A 16469-nucleotide genomic window follows, 5' to 3' on the forward strand; every position below is an offset into this window, starting at 1 on the left:
ATTCTTGAATTATTTAAAAGCTGGAGGGGAAAGATTGCCCTATCCGTTCCTTACCAATGTGACAATAATACATCTAAGTACCTTCTTATTGTAATAAGTTAAAGAAGGCTAACTCGAGTCTGCTCATTCAATTATCTTTGCCAAAGGAAAAACAAAAAAAGTCTCATTCAAATGCATGGTTCCACCAGGCATAAGCTCCTCTCTAGTTTTTATAGGGAGAGAAATTCTCTCAACTCGTCCTTCTCTTTTCTAATGTAAAGTCCTCCATCTCTGCTGGTCTTTTTGTCCTCCTGTCCTTTTCTGGTAGGGGAGGCTATCTTCCCCTTACTCGAAGAGTAGGTTTTTTCTCCCTACTTAGCCACCTCTAGTGGGTTGTGTATAAATAAATTTCTTGTGGTTTTTGTGGTAGATTGGTGCTCAAATGGAGATAAATTCTTTTTTGATCTACTATCTTTGCCCTAATCTAGAGAGTGGGTCTTCCCTCTCAACCTTTAAGTGGGCTGTGTACTAATAAATCTTCTGTAATTTTTATGGTAAATTGGTGCTCAAATGGAGGAGCAATTTTTCAAATCATGGCAATGAGAAAAAAAATTTACAAAATTATGGTGTCAGCAAAATTTATTTCAAAAACACGGTGGTCAATGCCTTGTTCGCCTGTTATAATGGTGAAATGGGACAGGCTTTTTCATTATTAGTCATAATGGTTAAATTTGTGTCCATGTTTGTCATTATAAATAGCGAAGAACATCCCTCACCCGTCTACAATGTAGTCGAGCAAGGCATGCCACACAGTGTATTGGAGCACTTTATCTTATCTTATTTCAAATTACCAATTCTTTATTTATTGATTAAAAAGTTTTTTTTTATGTAGTTCATACTATTTATGTCATTTAATGAAATTTTGATTAAGTTGAATTTTCACAATTTTTATAAAAAATCGATGTGTAAAAATTTTAATTTTATTAAAAACACTTTAAATATAATCATATCATCAATTCCAGTCAACCACCAACACAATTTCACAATTTCTCAATAATCTCAATATTTCAAAACTCAATTTATTTCATATCATACTCAAGCTCAATTCATGAAGAAATACTTAGATTTTATTAATTAACAAAATTTGTAGATAATTACATCAACACATAATTATATGAGTTTATGATTTATAAAACAAAATTTATATCTATTATAAAATGCAGAATACAAAAAGGAACCTAATGGTCCTACCAAAGATGCACTGTAAAGGAGGTGACTCTGGACTCACTGCAGATCTGAATGATCACTCAGTCTGAGGTCTGCTCGGCTCTCTATTGGTGTCTACAGTACTTACGAGTGTCAAACAGCGACGCGTTAAGCAATACAACTTAAATGTGCCAATATAAAATAAAAATAAACTAAAATAAATAAATGTGCAAGTATTTTGTTGATATTTTATACAACTTAAAATTTTAATAATTATTAATAAAATTTTAATATAAAATCAAGATAAAATTAAAATAATAAAAAAAAATTAATTTTATATGTTTTTATTAGAGATACAACATAATTCTTCAATTCCGTTCAAGTTTCGCTCCTAGTAGTGGGGGTAGCAGTCGAAGACCACTGAGGAAGGTGACAACGAACAAGAAAACAAGGCCCCCCCGATATTTGCAACCATGATGCGACTGCACCATGTGCGGTGGTTTCGGTAGCCTGTCGCTGTAGGTGGTCTCCCATCTGGGATTTCACTTGGCTCCTCCTCTATGGACGGTGTCCTAATGGATAAGCACCAAACATTAGTCAGAATCAGATATCTTCTGTCTCCGTAATAATATATAGGACTCAAATGTTGCATGCCACTTTCCTTTTTTGGGTAATTAAACTCTTAGCTTTACCAAAAATATAGCGTTTTTTTTTACAATTACAATTAACTCTAATTAAAATTTTAATTTAATAATATTATTATAATAATAATATTTAAAATTGTTAAATTTTGAATTCAAATTTTAATACATATCAATTTATTTAATCAACGAGTCCAATCAATTTATTTTTTTAATTTAATTCTAATCAAAGTTTCATTATGTGTAAAAATGGGCATCCAGCTTTCATTGTAATACTTCTTCACTTGAACGAGATAAAGGGACTATATAATTTTTCTTATTTAAACTTATTCCACATAGATTTAAAATACAAAATTAATGATAACGAGACTCATCGACTAAATACATAAATCTACTCATCGACTAAATACATAAATCTCACATATTTGTGTCTCGGATCAACGATGAACCGAGTTAAGCAAGAATTTCCCCGGAGTCTGTAAACTCAACACTATCAACTTACAGTTTTAAAAAATTTCTTCTCATGAACTAAGAGTACCGTATCGTACTAGAGTAATCATATTCAGGACTATAAAATCTCAAATTCAGAGTCCTAATCGGAAGTAATTGTACCGAAAAAAAGAATGTGCAATACCAAAGATTATCTTAAACTTCCTTCTTGTAGAGGTGAAGCGGAGCTCCGTTCGCAAGATTTCTACTTTCTTTTTTTCTTTGAACTACAATGGGTAATGGAAGAAATAGGGGAAAAAAAAGAAGACTATAGTAGACAATCAAACACCTTAATGTGTCTATGTTAACTGTTAAATGTCCACATTCATGATATACAAGTTCCATGCTAGAAATATTTCTTGTCTCTCGCTCCAACTGAACTGAGTCATAGGTTCCCCATCCTCACACCAGTGTCTCTGTTATATGAAGACTGACCGTCATTTGCCCTTGAATAGGATACATAGTAAAGCTCAGATACTATGCCTGTAAGGACAACAAATGCAGCTCCAGCCCCAAAGACACCCTTTCTCAGTTGCCGGCATGATAGGTTAGGGTCTGATGACAAGTAGTACTTGGTGTGGTAGGCATTCCGAACAGAACCCGCTAACAAGCAGACCTCAGCAATGAAAAAGAATACCCTGACATAAGAATGTAGAGAGCGAATTAGTGAAAATGGGAAATAGAATGCCAAGATTTTTCTTACACAAGATTTGTTAGCAGATAGAATGAGACTCATCTTCTAAGTTAGGCTGAGCACATACCAGCAGGTGATAAATAGAACAATTGCCCAGGTTCTAGACCCACTTGGTCTCATGGCCTTTCCACAGCACAAACATCTACTTGCCACCATTATTAGGATTTGACTAGCCATAAGGGCCACGAACGCACCAGCACCTAATCCAGTTGCAACATCTGAATCATATTTACAGTACTTATAATCTTCTTGTGTGATGACCTCTGCCTGTAAAAGAAGACAAGGAAATTATATGTTGGCAGACGCTTTTCAAATAATACAAGGTTAAGGTGCAATCTGCAATTGCTCATGTCCTTGAGTTATATGAAGAAAAAAAAGGTTATGGATGGAGGCATAATTTAATTCAATCCCATTATTTGAGTCCATTACGAACCAAAAGCAAAAGAAACCATCCTCATCTACCCACAGTGACAACAACAATGTCGCATTAATTCCAATCTAGTTGAGGTCAGCTATATGGATCTTTTTACTTTGACAAAAAAAGAAAAAAAAAGTAAAGAGACTGCTTTTCAACAAGATGGAGAGAGATTAAGGAACAATGAATAATCAACTTCAGGAATAGGGGAAGGGGATTGTTGTTGGTCACATCCATCATCTGACAGAACCAAAGCACATGAACATATAATAATAGGCTTACAAAACTCAATAAAAATGCACAGGAAGTTTAACATATCTCTTTGAAAGTACTAGAGCTTAGTATCTTGCTATTGTGAAGTTACAAATTATCTCTATCGGATTCTTTGCATGTTAATAAGTCACTGAATGTCAATGAGAATTCTATGAAAGACCTTCCGTTCTGTTAATGTGCATTGATGGGGAGACTCTAAGCGCAACTCCTTCTAGTTTCTACTGAAATGTGAAAATTAAATACGTAGATTGACAAATTATCCTCTAGTTAATTCTTTCAGGGAGACCATCAGAGACTTGCTTTTAGGTTATATCTTAGCTGCTCCATACAGTTCATGACCTTCGAATCGAAAATAAACTAGCAGAGTATAAGCCTCTAAAGTTCAAAATCAAATATAGTTTGGAAAAAAGGAATTAGCAAACATTTAATAAGCCATGGCCAAGCAGATACAACGCATAGATCCCCTGATTTGCATCAAACCTAGAACAGAATTTTACAAGTATTTGAGAATTGAGACGGAATCTTTCCCGTTAACTGTTCTTCTTGGGACTTTTATCTTCAGTTCTCAGGCATAAACAAGTAATAAATTTTATCAATCGATATCGAACTGAAATAGAAGAGTATGCTAAAGACTTCTTCCTAATTTACACTGTTTAGCAGAACACTCCTATATGTAAAACCCAGAAAGCAACAACAGCTCTAAGGACCCATATAGCCAAACAACATAAATTCAAAGAAAAAAGATTAAAAATTCAACACACAGACAGACAGAAAGGAAAAAAAAGGAAAGAGAAACTCACAGTGTTCCTCCTCTGCTCAGCAGCAACAGCACAAGCAAAAGCAACCAGATCAAACACAAACACCACCACCAGTAACAGAGCTGAAGCCATTTTTCAAAAACCAAAGCACAAAATCTCTACTTTCCTCTTTATCTGAAAACAAAAAGACACTAAAGCGTTAGAGAAAAGCACATGAAATTTGATAGTTAACATCTTACTAGTTACGATAAATGAAATATTAACTAAAAACATTATAAACACATACACGCCTTTGGGATCGAGTGGTTTTGCTTCTCGAGTAAGCAGATAAAGCCAAGGTAAGAAAAAAGGATAAGTTTAAAGTCTGCACAGACTGATAATTGATATTGCAGCTTTTTGATTAATTGCCTAATTTTTATTGGCAGGTAATTTAATTTTAATTTTAAGTGTTTTTTATACATCAATTAATTAATTTAATTTTTTTAAAAATTTAAAACTCTCTTAATCTAAATTTTAATAAACCTAAAGCCTTCATTATATATAATAATAGATTTAGAAAATAAAAATTTTAAATTTATTAAAATTGAAATTGATGAAGCTTTAAATTTTAAAAAAGAAATTAAAATTAAATGATAATATTGAAAAAAAAATTTAAATTTGAGTGACTGTAATTAAAAATTTAAGTAAAAATAATCTGACAGTTATAATATTTAATTTCAGTGGCTTTAATAATACTTAAATTAAAATTAAGTAAATTTTAAAAAAAATTAAATTGAATGATATTTATAAAATAAATCGTAAATATTAATGAAAATTACCTCAGTTACGTGAGTTACAGGGCATTGACTCGTGAGTCTTGGCACATTATTTTTTAATTTTTGAACTCGGGGCCAGGTGTCATTCACTTATAGAAGGAGAAGGTGAGAGTTCTGATTCTACAGGGTGAGGTTCATGACTCTGATTTAGAATCTTAATCTTGATCATTCATTTGGTAAAGTTTCTTAGGTTTTAAGAAGCAAAAAGAAATTATTTAAAGCATTCGAGAATACCCACATGTAGACACTGAGAAATGAGAATGTGCACGTCTTCTAATCCAATGGACTCAGCTGGGATGCTTTCAGGTGTAGAAATTAAATTAAAGAAAGTGGGATTCCTCACCCATGAAGGTTCCACGTCACAAGTGGATTGTGAAAGACAGCCATAAAGACAGTAAAGCCTCTCCCTTTAAACAAATGCAATCCAATTTCAAAAAAGTCAAAACTACATTTCCTTATCATCTATTATTATTATTATTATATTAAATTAGATAAATTGACATCTAACGCCGTACCTAAACATAGGTATGCATTTATAAACAAATAATCAAATTAAATTAGTGAAATTTAATATATTATTTATAATTATTATTTTTATAATTTTATAATAATATTTTATTTATAATCATTTTATTATTAATATTAAATTATATTTATTATTTTTTATAAATAAAAAATTATAAATACATCTTTTATTAATAATTAATTAATAATATAAATATACAATTAATTCAATTATGACTAAATTAATCAAATAATTTTAATTTTAATTAAATTAAAATTTTTAATTTAATTTAATTATTACTTTTAAAGTCGATTAATAATTTAATTAGTCCACTCAGGCTAACGAAAACAAGAGTGTGAAGTTCAACTACATACGTGATCTGGGCGCGTTGTATGTCACGATCGTGTGGCGTCTAAGCCATGTCATACTCGTGAGCATTTGACGTGGCCAAACACATGTCCAGGGCCTGTGACTGTCAAAAATGAAATTCGAAAATCTATTCTTTTCCTATTTTAATAAGGATTTTTTTTTATTTTAATTTCCTAATTCTAATTTTTTAATAGCTTTATTTGTAATTCCTACTTAATTTAGGAGTCTTTTTTAACTTTTAATCTATTTAAATCTGGAGTTATAAACTTTATAAATAACCATATATTTTTATATTTATAGATTATTAGACTTTATTATTCAGATTTTTCCATTAATAATTTTTTTTATTTCAATAAAGTTGTATTTTATAAAAATATTGCTTAAATTAATATGACAGTTAAAATAAATTAAACATATAACATCATAATTAGCAAATGATACAATGAAAAATATAAAATGCTTGTAAAATTTAAATATTATTATGTGAGTTATTCAATAGCAAAAAAAAAAAAAAATAAATACAAAACTAAAAAGAACTAATAAAAAAATAAAATAATTATGAAAAACTATATTAATTATGGCTTTAATCCATTAAAATCTTCAACAGCTTAAGCAAAAAAGAATTCTCAGTCTTTAAATCACCAATTTCACTTCACTTCCTGCATCAACCAAGTAGCACCTTCAAAAAATAAAATCTCCTTTCATATATAGATTTATATAGTCAAGACATGTCTTCAATTGAAAAAAAAAACATTAATATAAGAATAAATAGAAAAAAAATAAAAATAAAAAAAGTCAAATGCACATATACCATGAGATTATCTATATAAATTAACAGAAAAATAGATTATTTTGAAATTTTCTATATAATCTCATTATTTATGCATATTAATGTTAACTCTGAACCAATTAATTAACAAAATATTATATTGACTAATATTTTTAACTAAGCATCAAATAAATTAACATAATTTGTGATAGAGGTGCTCCACCATTACCAAGCTACCAAGGACCAATCACAAGAGCCAAAACAAGAGAGCTTCAAAATCTGGTCATGGACACCTTGCATGCATTCGGCCAAGGAAAGAATAATGGGCTGCCATGTGATTTGGAGAAATCCAAGTGTGTAGTGATTTGCCAAGTAGACATGCCAAGTAGATGCCACGTGGAAGACAACAAGCTGCCACATAGATGTCATGTGGAAGATTACCAAGCTATCACATAAATGCCACGTGGAAGATAATAAGCTGCCACATAGATACCACATGGAAGATTACCAAGCTGCCATCTAGATGCCACGTGGAAGACAACCATTCGGCCAAGTGTAAAAGAGGACACATGGGTGTAATCTGATTGGTGCATTTGAATTGGAGATATTCTGACTTGTTTTGTAGTGCTATTAAATGTACGTGGTCCTAGTGATCCCAAGATATTCTGACTTGTTTTGTAGTGCCATTAAATACATGTGGTCCTTATGGTCCCAAAGCATTGGTAAATTTTGTTTTATTCTGTATTTGTTCTGCCACATATGTTTTGTCCTATCTATTTTAGGGTTTTCAGGGTTTTGAACACTTGTATATAAGGTTGAAGAGCATCTTCTTTCCTAATTTTTGGTGTTGGTTGAAACTTCCTTAGAAGAGAGAGAGTATGAAATTTTCTTCCATTGTTTCTTTGAAAGAACATGGACTTACACAAACCAGCTACTTGTCTCTTTTATTTTTGATAATCAAGTTGCCTTAGAGCAAGTTTCTATTGTGATTTGATTTCTTGGCTTCCTTTTTATTTATGGTTGATGCCTTTTCACTTGTTTGGATTGTATTAGCTTGAATGGAAAGATGACCTTAATGATGAATGAGCCTTGGATGGCATTGTTGATGTTGTGTTCTAGTGTATATCATTAGGGTGCCTCATCAATTTGACTATTGTTTTTAAAAGCTAATTATGAACTAATTAATTTATAAAAGTATTACATATCGATAAATATCTTTAATTAAAAGACAAGTAATATATTTTAAAATAGATTATTATTTGTTCAAACTGTATATACGTTAAAAAAAATAATATACATTAAAAAATCCAAAAAAAGTATAATAGTTAGATAAAAGAAAAAAAGCCAATTGCAGTTATCATACAAAGTGCCCAATAAATTTTGACCTAAATTTACAATCTACAAAATCACAAATGAATTAAATTTGAGATAACAAAATAAAAAAAAATTAATATATGTACCTTGTTTTCCCTAAACCAAAATGTTCAACTATAAAAAGCTACTTAAAATAGAAATTTTAGAGAAAAAAAATTAAAAAAAAAGAATAGTAGGAGAAATATAAATTAATTGCAAGATGGAAGAGAGAAGTAGTTTAGGAAAATGAAAAGAGGAATTGATTATAGGAGAGAGAAAATAATAATTAATTATAATAATAAAAAAATTAAAATTATTTTAAATTACTTATAATAAATACTTTCTAGTTAATTAATAGTATGAAAAATGCTGAAGAATCTTTTTTTGAAGTTATTATTGCTATCATTCCTCATTAGTTCTTAATCTTTCCTTTTTGGATTTGCTAATTCCTTGGTAAGTTCAACCGCAAATCAACAATAGGTGCAAATATGTTGGGCTTGGATAAATTGGGAAGCCCATTTTATGAATATTCATTAGGATTAGAACTAGAGATTTATATATTTTTGGCCATTTTCTATAATTATTTAACATTAAATACCTAAGTATCTAACGCTAATCAACATTAAAAATAAAGGGGTTAAATTATAAAATAAGGTTATTTAACTCATAATTAATGGTAAATAAAATAAATTTAGATGGTTTGACCAATTTGTTAACAAAACAAACACTGAGAGACTATATTATTTTATAATGAAAATAAAGGGGTTAAAATATAAATTTTGATGAATTTCAAGGACTAACTTATAATTTAGTCCTTGAAAAATCTGCCACTATAAATAGAAAAGCCCAACTGCCCTTTTTAGCCCATGGAGAAGTGTCCAACATTGCAAATCGCATGCATCCGGTGATAAATCTTTTTCTTTTATATATAAATTTATGATTTTTTTTTTCAGATTTAATAATCATTTTATATTTATCTTATTTTCTGGTTGTTTTCTTATTTTATTAGGAATTTTTATTATTTATTTTCTGTGTTGTAATTTATTTTTATGCTTTGATGCCATATCAATGTAATTACTTTAATTTTTTGCTTATTAAAAATTTATAAAGTTATGAGATGTTGAATTTGAATTTCAATTATAAAAAAAAATAAATTTAGTGTTACTATTAAAGACCGACTCAATATAGGTTGAAAGATAAACTCTAAAATTTTAAATTATAATTGAAATTAAATTGAATTTGAGCATGCTTTAATAAATGCTAAAAATTTAATTTTAGAAAATTTAGAGAAATTAGTATTTTTATTAACTTAATTAAATAAAAAATTTAATTAATTCATATTTTAAAAATTTAAAATGTTATTTATTATTGGACAAAAAAATTCTTATTTTTAAAATTTTCTTTTAAATTATAAAAAAATAATTTAAAAATTCAAATTGCAAGTAAATCACATAATAAATTACCTAAGATCTAAATATTACATCTATTATTAATACTCTTAAATTAAAATATTGCAATTGTCACTAATTATTACTATAAAGCGTTATTTTTTTGAAAAAATTTGGGAATGAAATTCCAATTTTAAATGTAAAAATAATTAAAATATTTTCAATTATTGAACTAAATCTCAATTTAAAAGTTGATATAATACAGCTAAAGTGAATATAAAGAGTGAATCATAAATGAGAGGAGAAATTAAAAATGGAAGGGAAAGTCTCATTTTAATAATTTATTTTTGAACATTCTAGAGAAGCTGAGCAGTGTCCTGACGTAATTGCCTTACAATTAATTAATTAATTAATTAATTGATTAATTATATACATTAATTGCTCTTAATTAATAAAAAGCCAATCCTAAATAATAATAATAATAATAATAATAATAATAATAATAATAATAATAATAATAATAATGTAAAGCCACAATGGATAGAAGACTTAATAATTCTTTCTGCAAATTACATACAAATTCTCTATTAATTTTTGTATAATTTAATCAAGTTAATAAATTCTGAAAAATTTTGAATTTAATTTTTATAAATAGATGAATTACGTAAAAATGAATCAACAAAAATATGGACATTAAAAAATTCCTTCCACGTACATGGGCCAGGGCTAGCTAGGAAGTTGACAAATGAATAAACGATGGAAGCATTAATTATGATGGAGAAAGAAAAATGGATTAAGTAGCTTGTAAATTCAATTTTGGTGGCAAATGTGAGGAAGGAAATTCAAGATTACAGATCTGATCCTCAACTCACAAGACAAGGGCATCGATCTTGTTGAATTTGATAATATCCAATTTAGAAAACGTGCATGTTAGAAGGAAAATTTCAACTTGATGAGCTTCCAGTAGGTAGCCGATAGTTGATCAATATAATATTTTGCATAGGCAACTGTAATGACAATTTTAGTGGTAAAAATAAATACTCTATGAATAAGGGAAATTTTTACAGTCTATTTTTAAATTTTGTTTCATATTTTATTTTTATTTTTTTTTAATTTTAATTTGTTACTATAAAATCCCTAAATTTAATTTTGTTTCCAAAAAATTCCTCTAACTTCTTATAGCAGGTTTTTCATGTTAACAAAATGATAAAATTACATTTTTACCTCTTTTTTTTTTTATACTAAGAAAATACCGGCCATTTTAACGATCATCTAAATCTATTATAAAAATATTGATGCCATTATAACGACTTATTTTCTAAAATAGAGGAGGATTTACCCTTTATTGAAAGGTGCAGAAGCTACATTTACAGACATCATACTGTAATTTAGATGAATTTTTTAATTTAAAAACTTATTATTTTTTTAGAAATAAAATTAAAATTTATGAATTTTATTGTAATAAATTGAAGTTAAGAGATAAAAATGAAATATAGGAAAAAGTTTAAAGATGAGTTATAAAAATTACTCATAAATTAATAATTTTTAATTTAATAATATTACATTGCAGTCGTCTCCAAGACATGTGAGGCATTGAGTCGAATTTCAGACTGCATGCATGTATTTGATTTTACTATATGAATATGCACAGAATTTGAGAGCATAGTTACTTAATTTATTAAAATCTAATCTGAATATAATTAACATGATTTTCAAGTCAACTACCATTACTTGCAAAACTTGAACTACTAGAAGAATTTTCTGCATCTGTTTAGAATTTTAGCTAGGTTGCTTCCTTGACCAAACTTTATTGCTTGAACGTGCTCTCAGGCTGACATCTCTCTTCTATATTTTATTTCTTATAATAGATAAATGATTTTCAGCCTGCAGGTTTTAGTAGCTGCAAGATGTCTTAAACCAATGTTATACCATTCTAGCCAGGAAATTTAGCTGGAATTAATGGCCATTTTTTAATGAGAAAATAAAAGTAAACGTAGCAAGAATTGAATTTTTAATTTTTATAATTATTGTCTATATATATATATATAACGAAACTTTAAAAAATACGCATGTAATCAAAGAGTAATTTGATTTATCTATTTGCATTTATAAAATGTAGAAAATGAAGATATTTTAAATTCGAATCTCATTATCCACTTATTTTAATTATTCACCTCATAATAAATAAGAGAGATGACAACATTTCATTTATAGCTCATCAATTATTAATTGGTCTAGGTTTTTACTCGTCTTTTATTTTTATATTTTATTTAATAAGAATAGGTAGATGACGAGATTCAAATTTAAAATCTATTCATTTTTTATATCTTATAGATACAGATAGACAAATCAAGCTACTCCGAGAGAGATTGCATATATATATATATAGAAATTGGAGCTTGACAGCCCCATGATGCTGGAATAGTTAAAATTTCATTTTTAGGGTGTGTTTGGTATGGAGTTAATAAGGGTTAATAATTAATCTTGTAATTTTTAATGCTATTTGGATGCTTTAAAATGAATATATTAATTTTTAACTTTATTAATAATTAACCTCTTAGGGGATAAATGTTAATATTGAGGTGGGTAGGTTAATAGAAGCTAAACACATTATTTATATATCCCTTTTCTATTTCTTCTCAACTTATTTTATTTTTTGGTCCCTTCATTTTCAAAAACTCTTCGTCTCCTACAACAATAAGAAAGTACGATTTTTTTTGTCAATCACATGAGCAAGACTATAAATTTTCTGGGTGTGAAAAATATAGATTTCTATCTTGTTTATTCCATTATGAGTTGCATATATATATATATTCAAATTTTCTTTGCTTGCTATTACCTAATGAAATTTTTATATATAATCTGCAAATTGATAGAATTTTTTAAATTAAATTATTTACAAATAAAAAATAATATTATCAAAATAAAAATAAAAAAAATAATTTTGATATTTGTTATTAAAATATAAAAATAGATGTTTATATATTTTCATTTTAGCTCAATTTTTTAACCTTGTACCAAACATCAATAATTATTACACCATTAATTATCTTTTACCCCTTAATAATTATTTTCTTAAATTTTATAAGGTTAACACTTAACCCTCAATTTTTTAATCTTGTACCAAATTTAGCCTTAGTGTTAATTAAACAAGCATTTCTTTCGGACAAAAAGTATTCAACCTCTCAAAAGTATGTTAAATTATTAGATCAATAATGGATTTGGTAAACTAATCCCATCAATTAATAAACAATTTTAGATATAATTTAATTTGAATTCATGCAAACCGCTTCACTTTAATTCCTTTTGGAGTTGAAGCTAAAAAAAAATAATTTTTTTAAAAAAGTATTATTTTTTAAATATTATTGAAAAAATCAATTAAAAAATTATTTAAATTTTTATAATTAAAAAATATAAAATTTAATTTTAAATTATCTTCTAATTAACATATTTAATATTCCTTAAAAAACTTAAAATATTAAAAAAAAGTCCTTTTCAAACCTAAAACAGTTTCCTCGATATTTTACAATTAAAAAAATTAAAAAAGCAGAAATTATATTGAACTTCAATTGCAGATATCTTTCAATATAATAATAAAAAACTTGGAATTTTCTAGTTCTTATTACCTCACATGGTGTCTGTCGTTGTTGATTAATCTTTGTCAACTTTGGAATAGTTGGCAATACGTGTACATAGAATATTTTATCATTATTTAAAAAATTAATTAATAATTTAAGTAAGAGATTAGACATTCAAATTCTAACTATTTTAATAATTTTAAAATATGTCTAAAAGAAAAATATTCATAAAATTTGGTAATTAAGAACAGCCTAAAAGCCCAGTATTTCATTATAAAACCATAGGGAAGTTCCAGTGTTTCTCTACTATCATCACCCAAAACAATCATGGATTCTTTCTCTCCTTCCACCAATGCTACACTCTCTACTATTTCTACATCCTCCTTGTTCTGCCCCTCCTTCCCAAACACAGCTCAACTTTCCATTACCAAAAAGCCAAACCATCGCTATGTTCCCAGGGTAATTTCTTGCAAAGCCACAAATGATGATCACCAAAACTCTACCACTAGGAGAGATGTACTCATTGGTCTAGGAGGATTCTATGGTGCAACCACTCTTGGTGACCCATTTGCCTTTGCTAAACCAATCTCAGCCCCGGACCTAACCAAATGTGGCAAAGCAGACTTGCCGGCCAGTGCCAAACCCACCAACTGTTGCCCTCCACCATCCACAAAGATACTAGACTTTAAGCTTCCTTCTTCAAACTCCCCATTGCGCATTAGACCCGCAGCTCATTTGGTTGATGATGCTTACATAGCCAAGTACTCCAAAGCCATTGAGCTCATGAAAGCTCTTCCTGATGATGATCCTCGTAGCTTTAAGCAACAAGCCAATGTTCATTGTGCTTACTGTGATGGTGCTTATCACCAAGTGGGGTTTCCAGACTTAGACCTCCAAGTTCACAACTCGTGGCTCTTCTTTCCCTTTCATAGATACTATCTCTATTTCCATGAAAAAATCTTGGGAAAACTGATTGATGATCCAACTTTCGCTTTGCCTTATTGGAATTGGGATTCCCCCGAAGGAATGCGATTACCAGCCCTATACGCTAACCCTAAATCACCACTTTTTGACCAGTATCGCAACAAGAATCACCAGCCGCCAACATTAGTTGATCTTGACTACAATGGCACCGAAAACCCCACATCAAATCAAGATCAACTGTCTAGCAATCTTACCATAATGTACAGGCAAATGGTTTCTAATGGCAAGACTGCTAAGCTCTTTCTTGGAAGTTCATACCGTGCCGGTGACGAACCAGACCCTGGAGCCGGTTCTATTGAGAACATCCCACACGGTCCAGTACACATCTGGACTGGGGATAACACCCAGCCAAATCTTGAAGACATGGGAAATTTCTACTCAGCTGGAAGAGATCCAATATTTTTCGCTCATCACTCCAACGTTGATCGAATGTGGACGATATGGAAAACATTAGGAGGTAAGCGAACTGAGTTCACTGATCCTGATTGGCTTGATGCAACGTTTCTTTTCTACGACGAGAATGCCAATCTTGTTCGTGTAAAGGTTAGGGACTGTATTGACTATAAAAAACTGGGATATGTTTATCAAGAAGTTGATATACCTTGGCTGAAATCCAAGCCAACACCAAGAAGGTTAATCAAGAAGGTGGCCAAGGTTTTTCATCACCATGGTCAAGTAGCTCAAGCAGCTGAAACACAAAATTTGACACCAATAAATTCATTTCCTTTAGTGTTGGATAAAGTGATAAGCACTATGGTTAGGAGGCCAAAGAAATCAAGAAGCAAGAAAGAGAAAGAAGAGGAAGAGGAAATTTTAGTGATAAATGGGATAGAGTTTGAAAGAGATGCAGTGGTGAAGTTTGATGTGTATGTTAATGACGAACATGATTCGCCAAGTGGACCAGACAAGTCTGAGTTTGCAGGAAGCTTTGTGAATGTGCCTCATGTACATAAGCATGGGAAGAAAATGAAGACATATTTGAGATTAGGGATTACAGATTTGTTGGAGGATTTGGGTGCTGAAGATGATGATAGCGTGGTGGTGACTTTGGTGCCTAGGAATGGTAAGGGTCATGTTAGAATTGGTGGTATCAAAATTGAATTTGCTCGAGATTGATGATCATGAGCAAAATAAATTTTCTTTTTAATACAATTTTTTATATAGAAAATGATGTTTTTCTTTTTTGTTGATTGAGTTTTCCATAGAAAAGTTTACTGTTGGTTCTATACTTTTGCACTTCATATTTTAAATATCAAGATAACATTTCCTTTTCCACACTTCATAAATTTGGAGAAATAAATCAAAATTTTAATTATATTAATTAACAGACATAAATTAGTTAAATAAATAACAAAAAATTGAGCTTGTCAACAATTTTTGGACATAGAATTTTTTTTTTAAGAAAAAATATTTTTTATATTTATTTAACAGTTCATAAAGGATTAATTCTTTAAGAATTTATGATTGTCTATTTTAATAATACCTTTTCTAAAAATCAAACTTAAAATTTTTTTTAAGAATGATGTAGATTTTATTACTATACTCAACACTACTTTATATGAACTATTTTTACTGCATATGCACGTATAAAGAAATAGTTTTCTTAACCAGTGGTGATCACTAACAAATATATTTTATAACAAAGAAGATTTTTAATGAAGTGTATCACATGTTGGGCTAGGAATGTAATTTTCTTTTTCAAAAGTAAGAAGAAAATCTATTAAAATAGATAGTAAAGGAAATTATCCCAGTGTAATTAATTGACAATATTAAAATAAAGGGATGAAGACCTCATTTGCACATTACAATTTGCAATTATATCTAATCTTGAACACCTAAAAGTCTTGGCCATCCATAATTCAAAGCAGGAAATTGCTTCCTTCATTCTAATTAGGTGGTGTTTGGTATGAGGTTTGATAAAAAGGTAATTGTTATTCTTATAACTTATAACTCTCATTAATATTGTTTGGATATTTAAAAGAGAATAAGTTAACTTTTTATCTCATTAATATTTATGCCTTCTTAAGAGGTTAAATGCTAATCTTGAAGGTTTTAAGTTAATAATTACTCTCCTTAAAAATTAAAATTTATAAGGACAACACTTAGATCTTAATTTTTTAACTTTCTATCAAACACATCATTAGCATTAACTATCAATTGATAAAACACTTATTTTCATTTCATAATTTTTTGTTTAAATTTTGATTGAAATTCAAACTCTAAATAATAATTTTAAGAATGATTTCAATATAA

The 16469-nt window shown here is 28.9% G+C and overlaps 2 protein-coding genes across 2 annotated transcripts; one reads left to right on the plus strand and one right to left on the minus strand.

The window, feature by feature from the left end:
* Nucleotides 1-2589: 2589 nt before the first annotated feature.
* On the minus strand, nucleotides 2590-4602 carry LOC110641697 (uncharacterized). The gene is made up of 3 exons (XM_021793517.2): nucleotides 4498-4602; nucleotides 3077-3276; nucleotides 2590-2953 (listed from the first exon to the last, which is right to left on the minus strand). The coding sequence occupies exons 1-3, from the start codon at nucleotides 4585-4587 to the stop codon at nucleotides 2701-2703; spliced, it is 543 nt and encodes a 180-aa protein (XP_021649209.2). The 5' UTR covers nucleotides 4588-4602; the 3' UTR covers nucleotides 2590-2700.
* Nucleotides 4603-13522: 8920 nt separating this feature from the next.
* On the plus strand, nucleotides 13523-15442 carry LOC110641681 (polyphenol oxidase, chloroplastic-like). Its single transcript, XM_021793501.2, has one exon. The coding sequence runs from the start codon at nucleotides 13560-13562 to the stop codon at nucleotides 15330-15332; it is 1773 nt and encodes a 590-aa protein (XP_021649193.2). The 5' UTR covers nucleotides 13523-13559; the 3' UTR covers nucleotides 15333-15442.
* Nucleotides 15443-16469: the final 1027 nt, after the last annotated feature.

The sequence above is a fragment of the Hevea brasiliensis genome, chromosome 11 (assembly GCF_030052815.1).
Source record: "Hevea brasiliensis isolate MT/VB/25A 57/8 chromosome 11, ASM3005281v1, whole genome shotgun sequence".
In the NCBI taxonomy this organism is placed as follows: domain Eukaryota; kingdom Viridiplantae; phylum Streptophyta; class Magnoliopsida; order Malpighiales; family Euphorbiaceae; genus Hevea; species Hevea brasiliensis.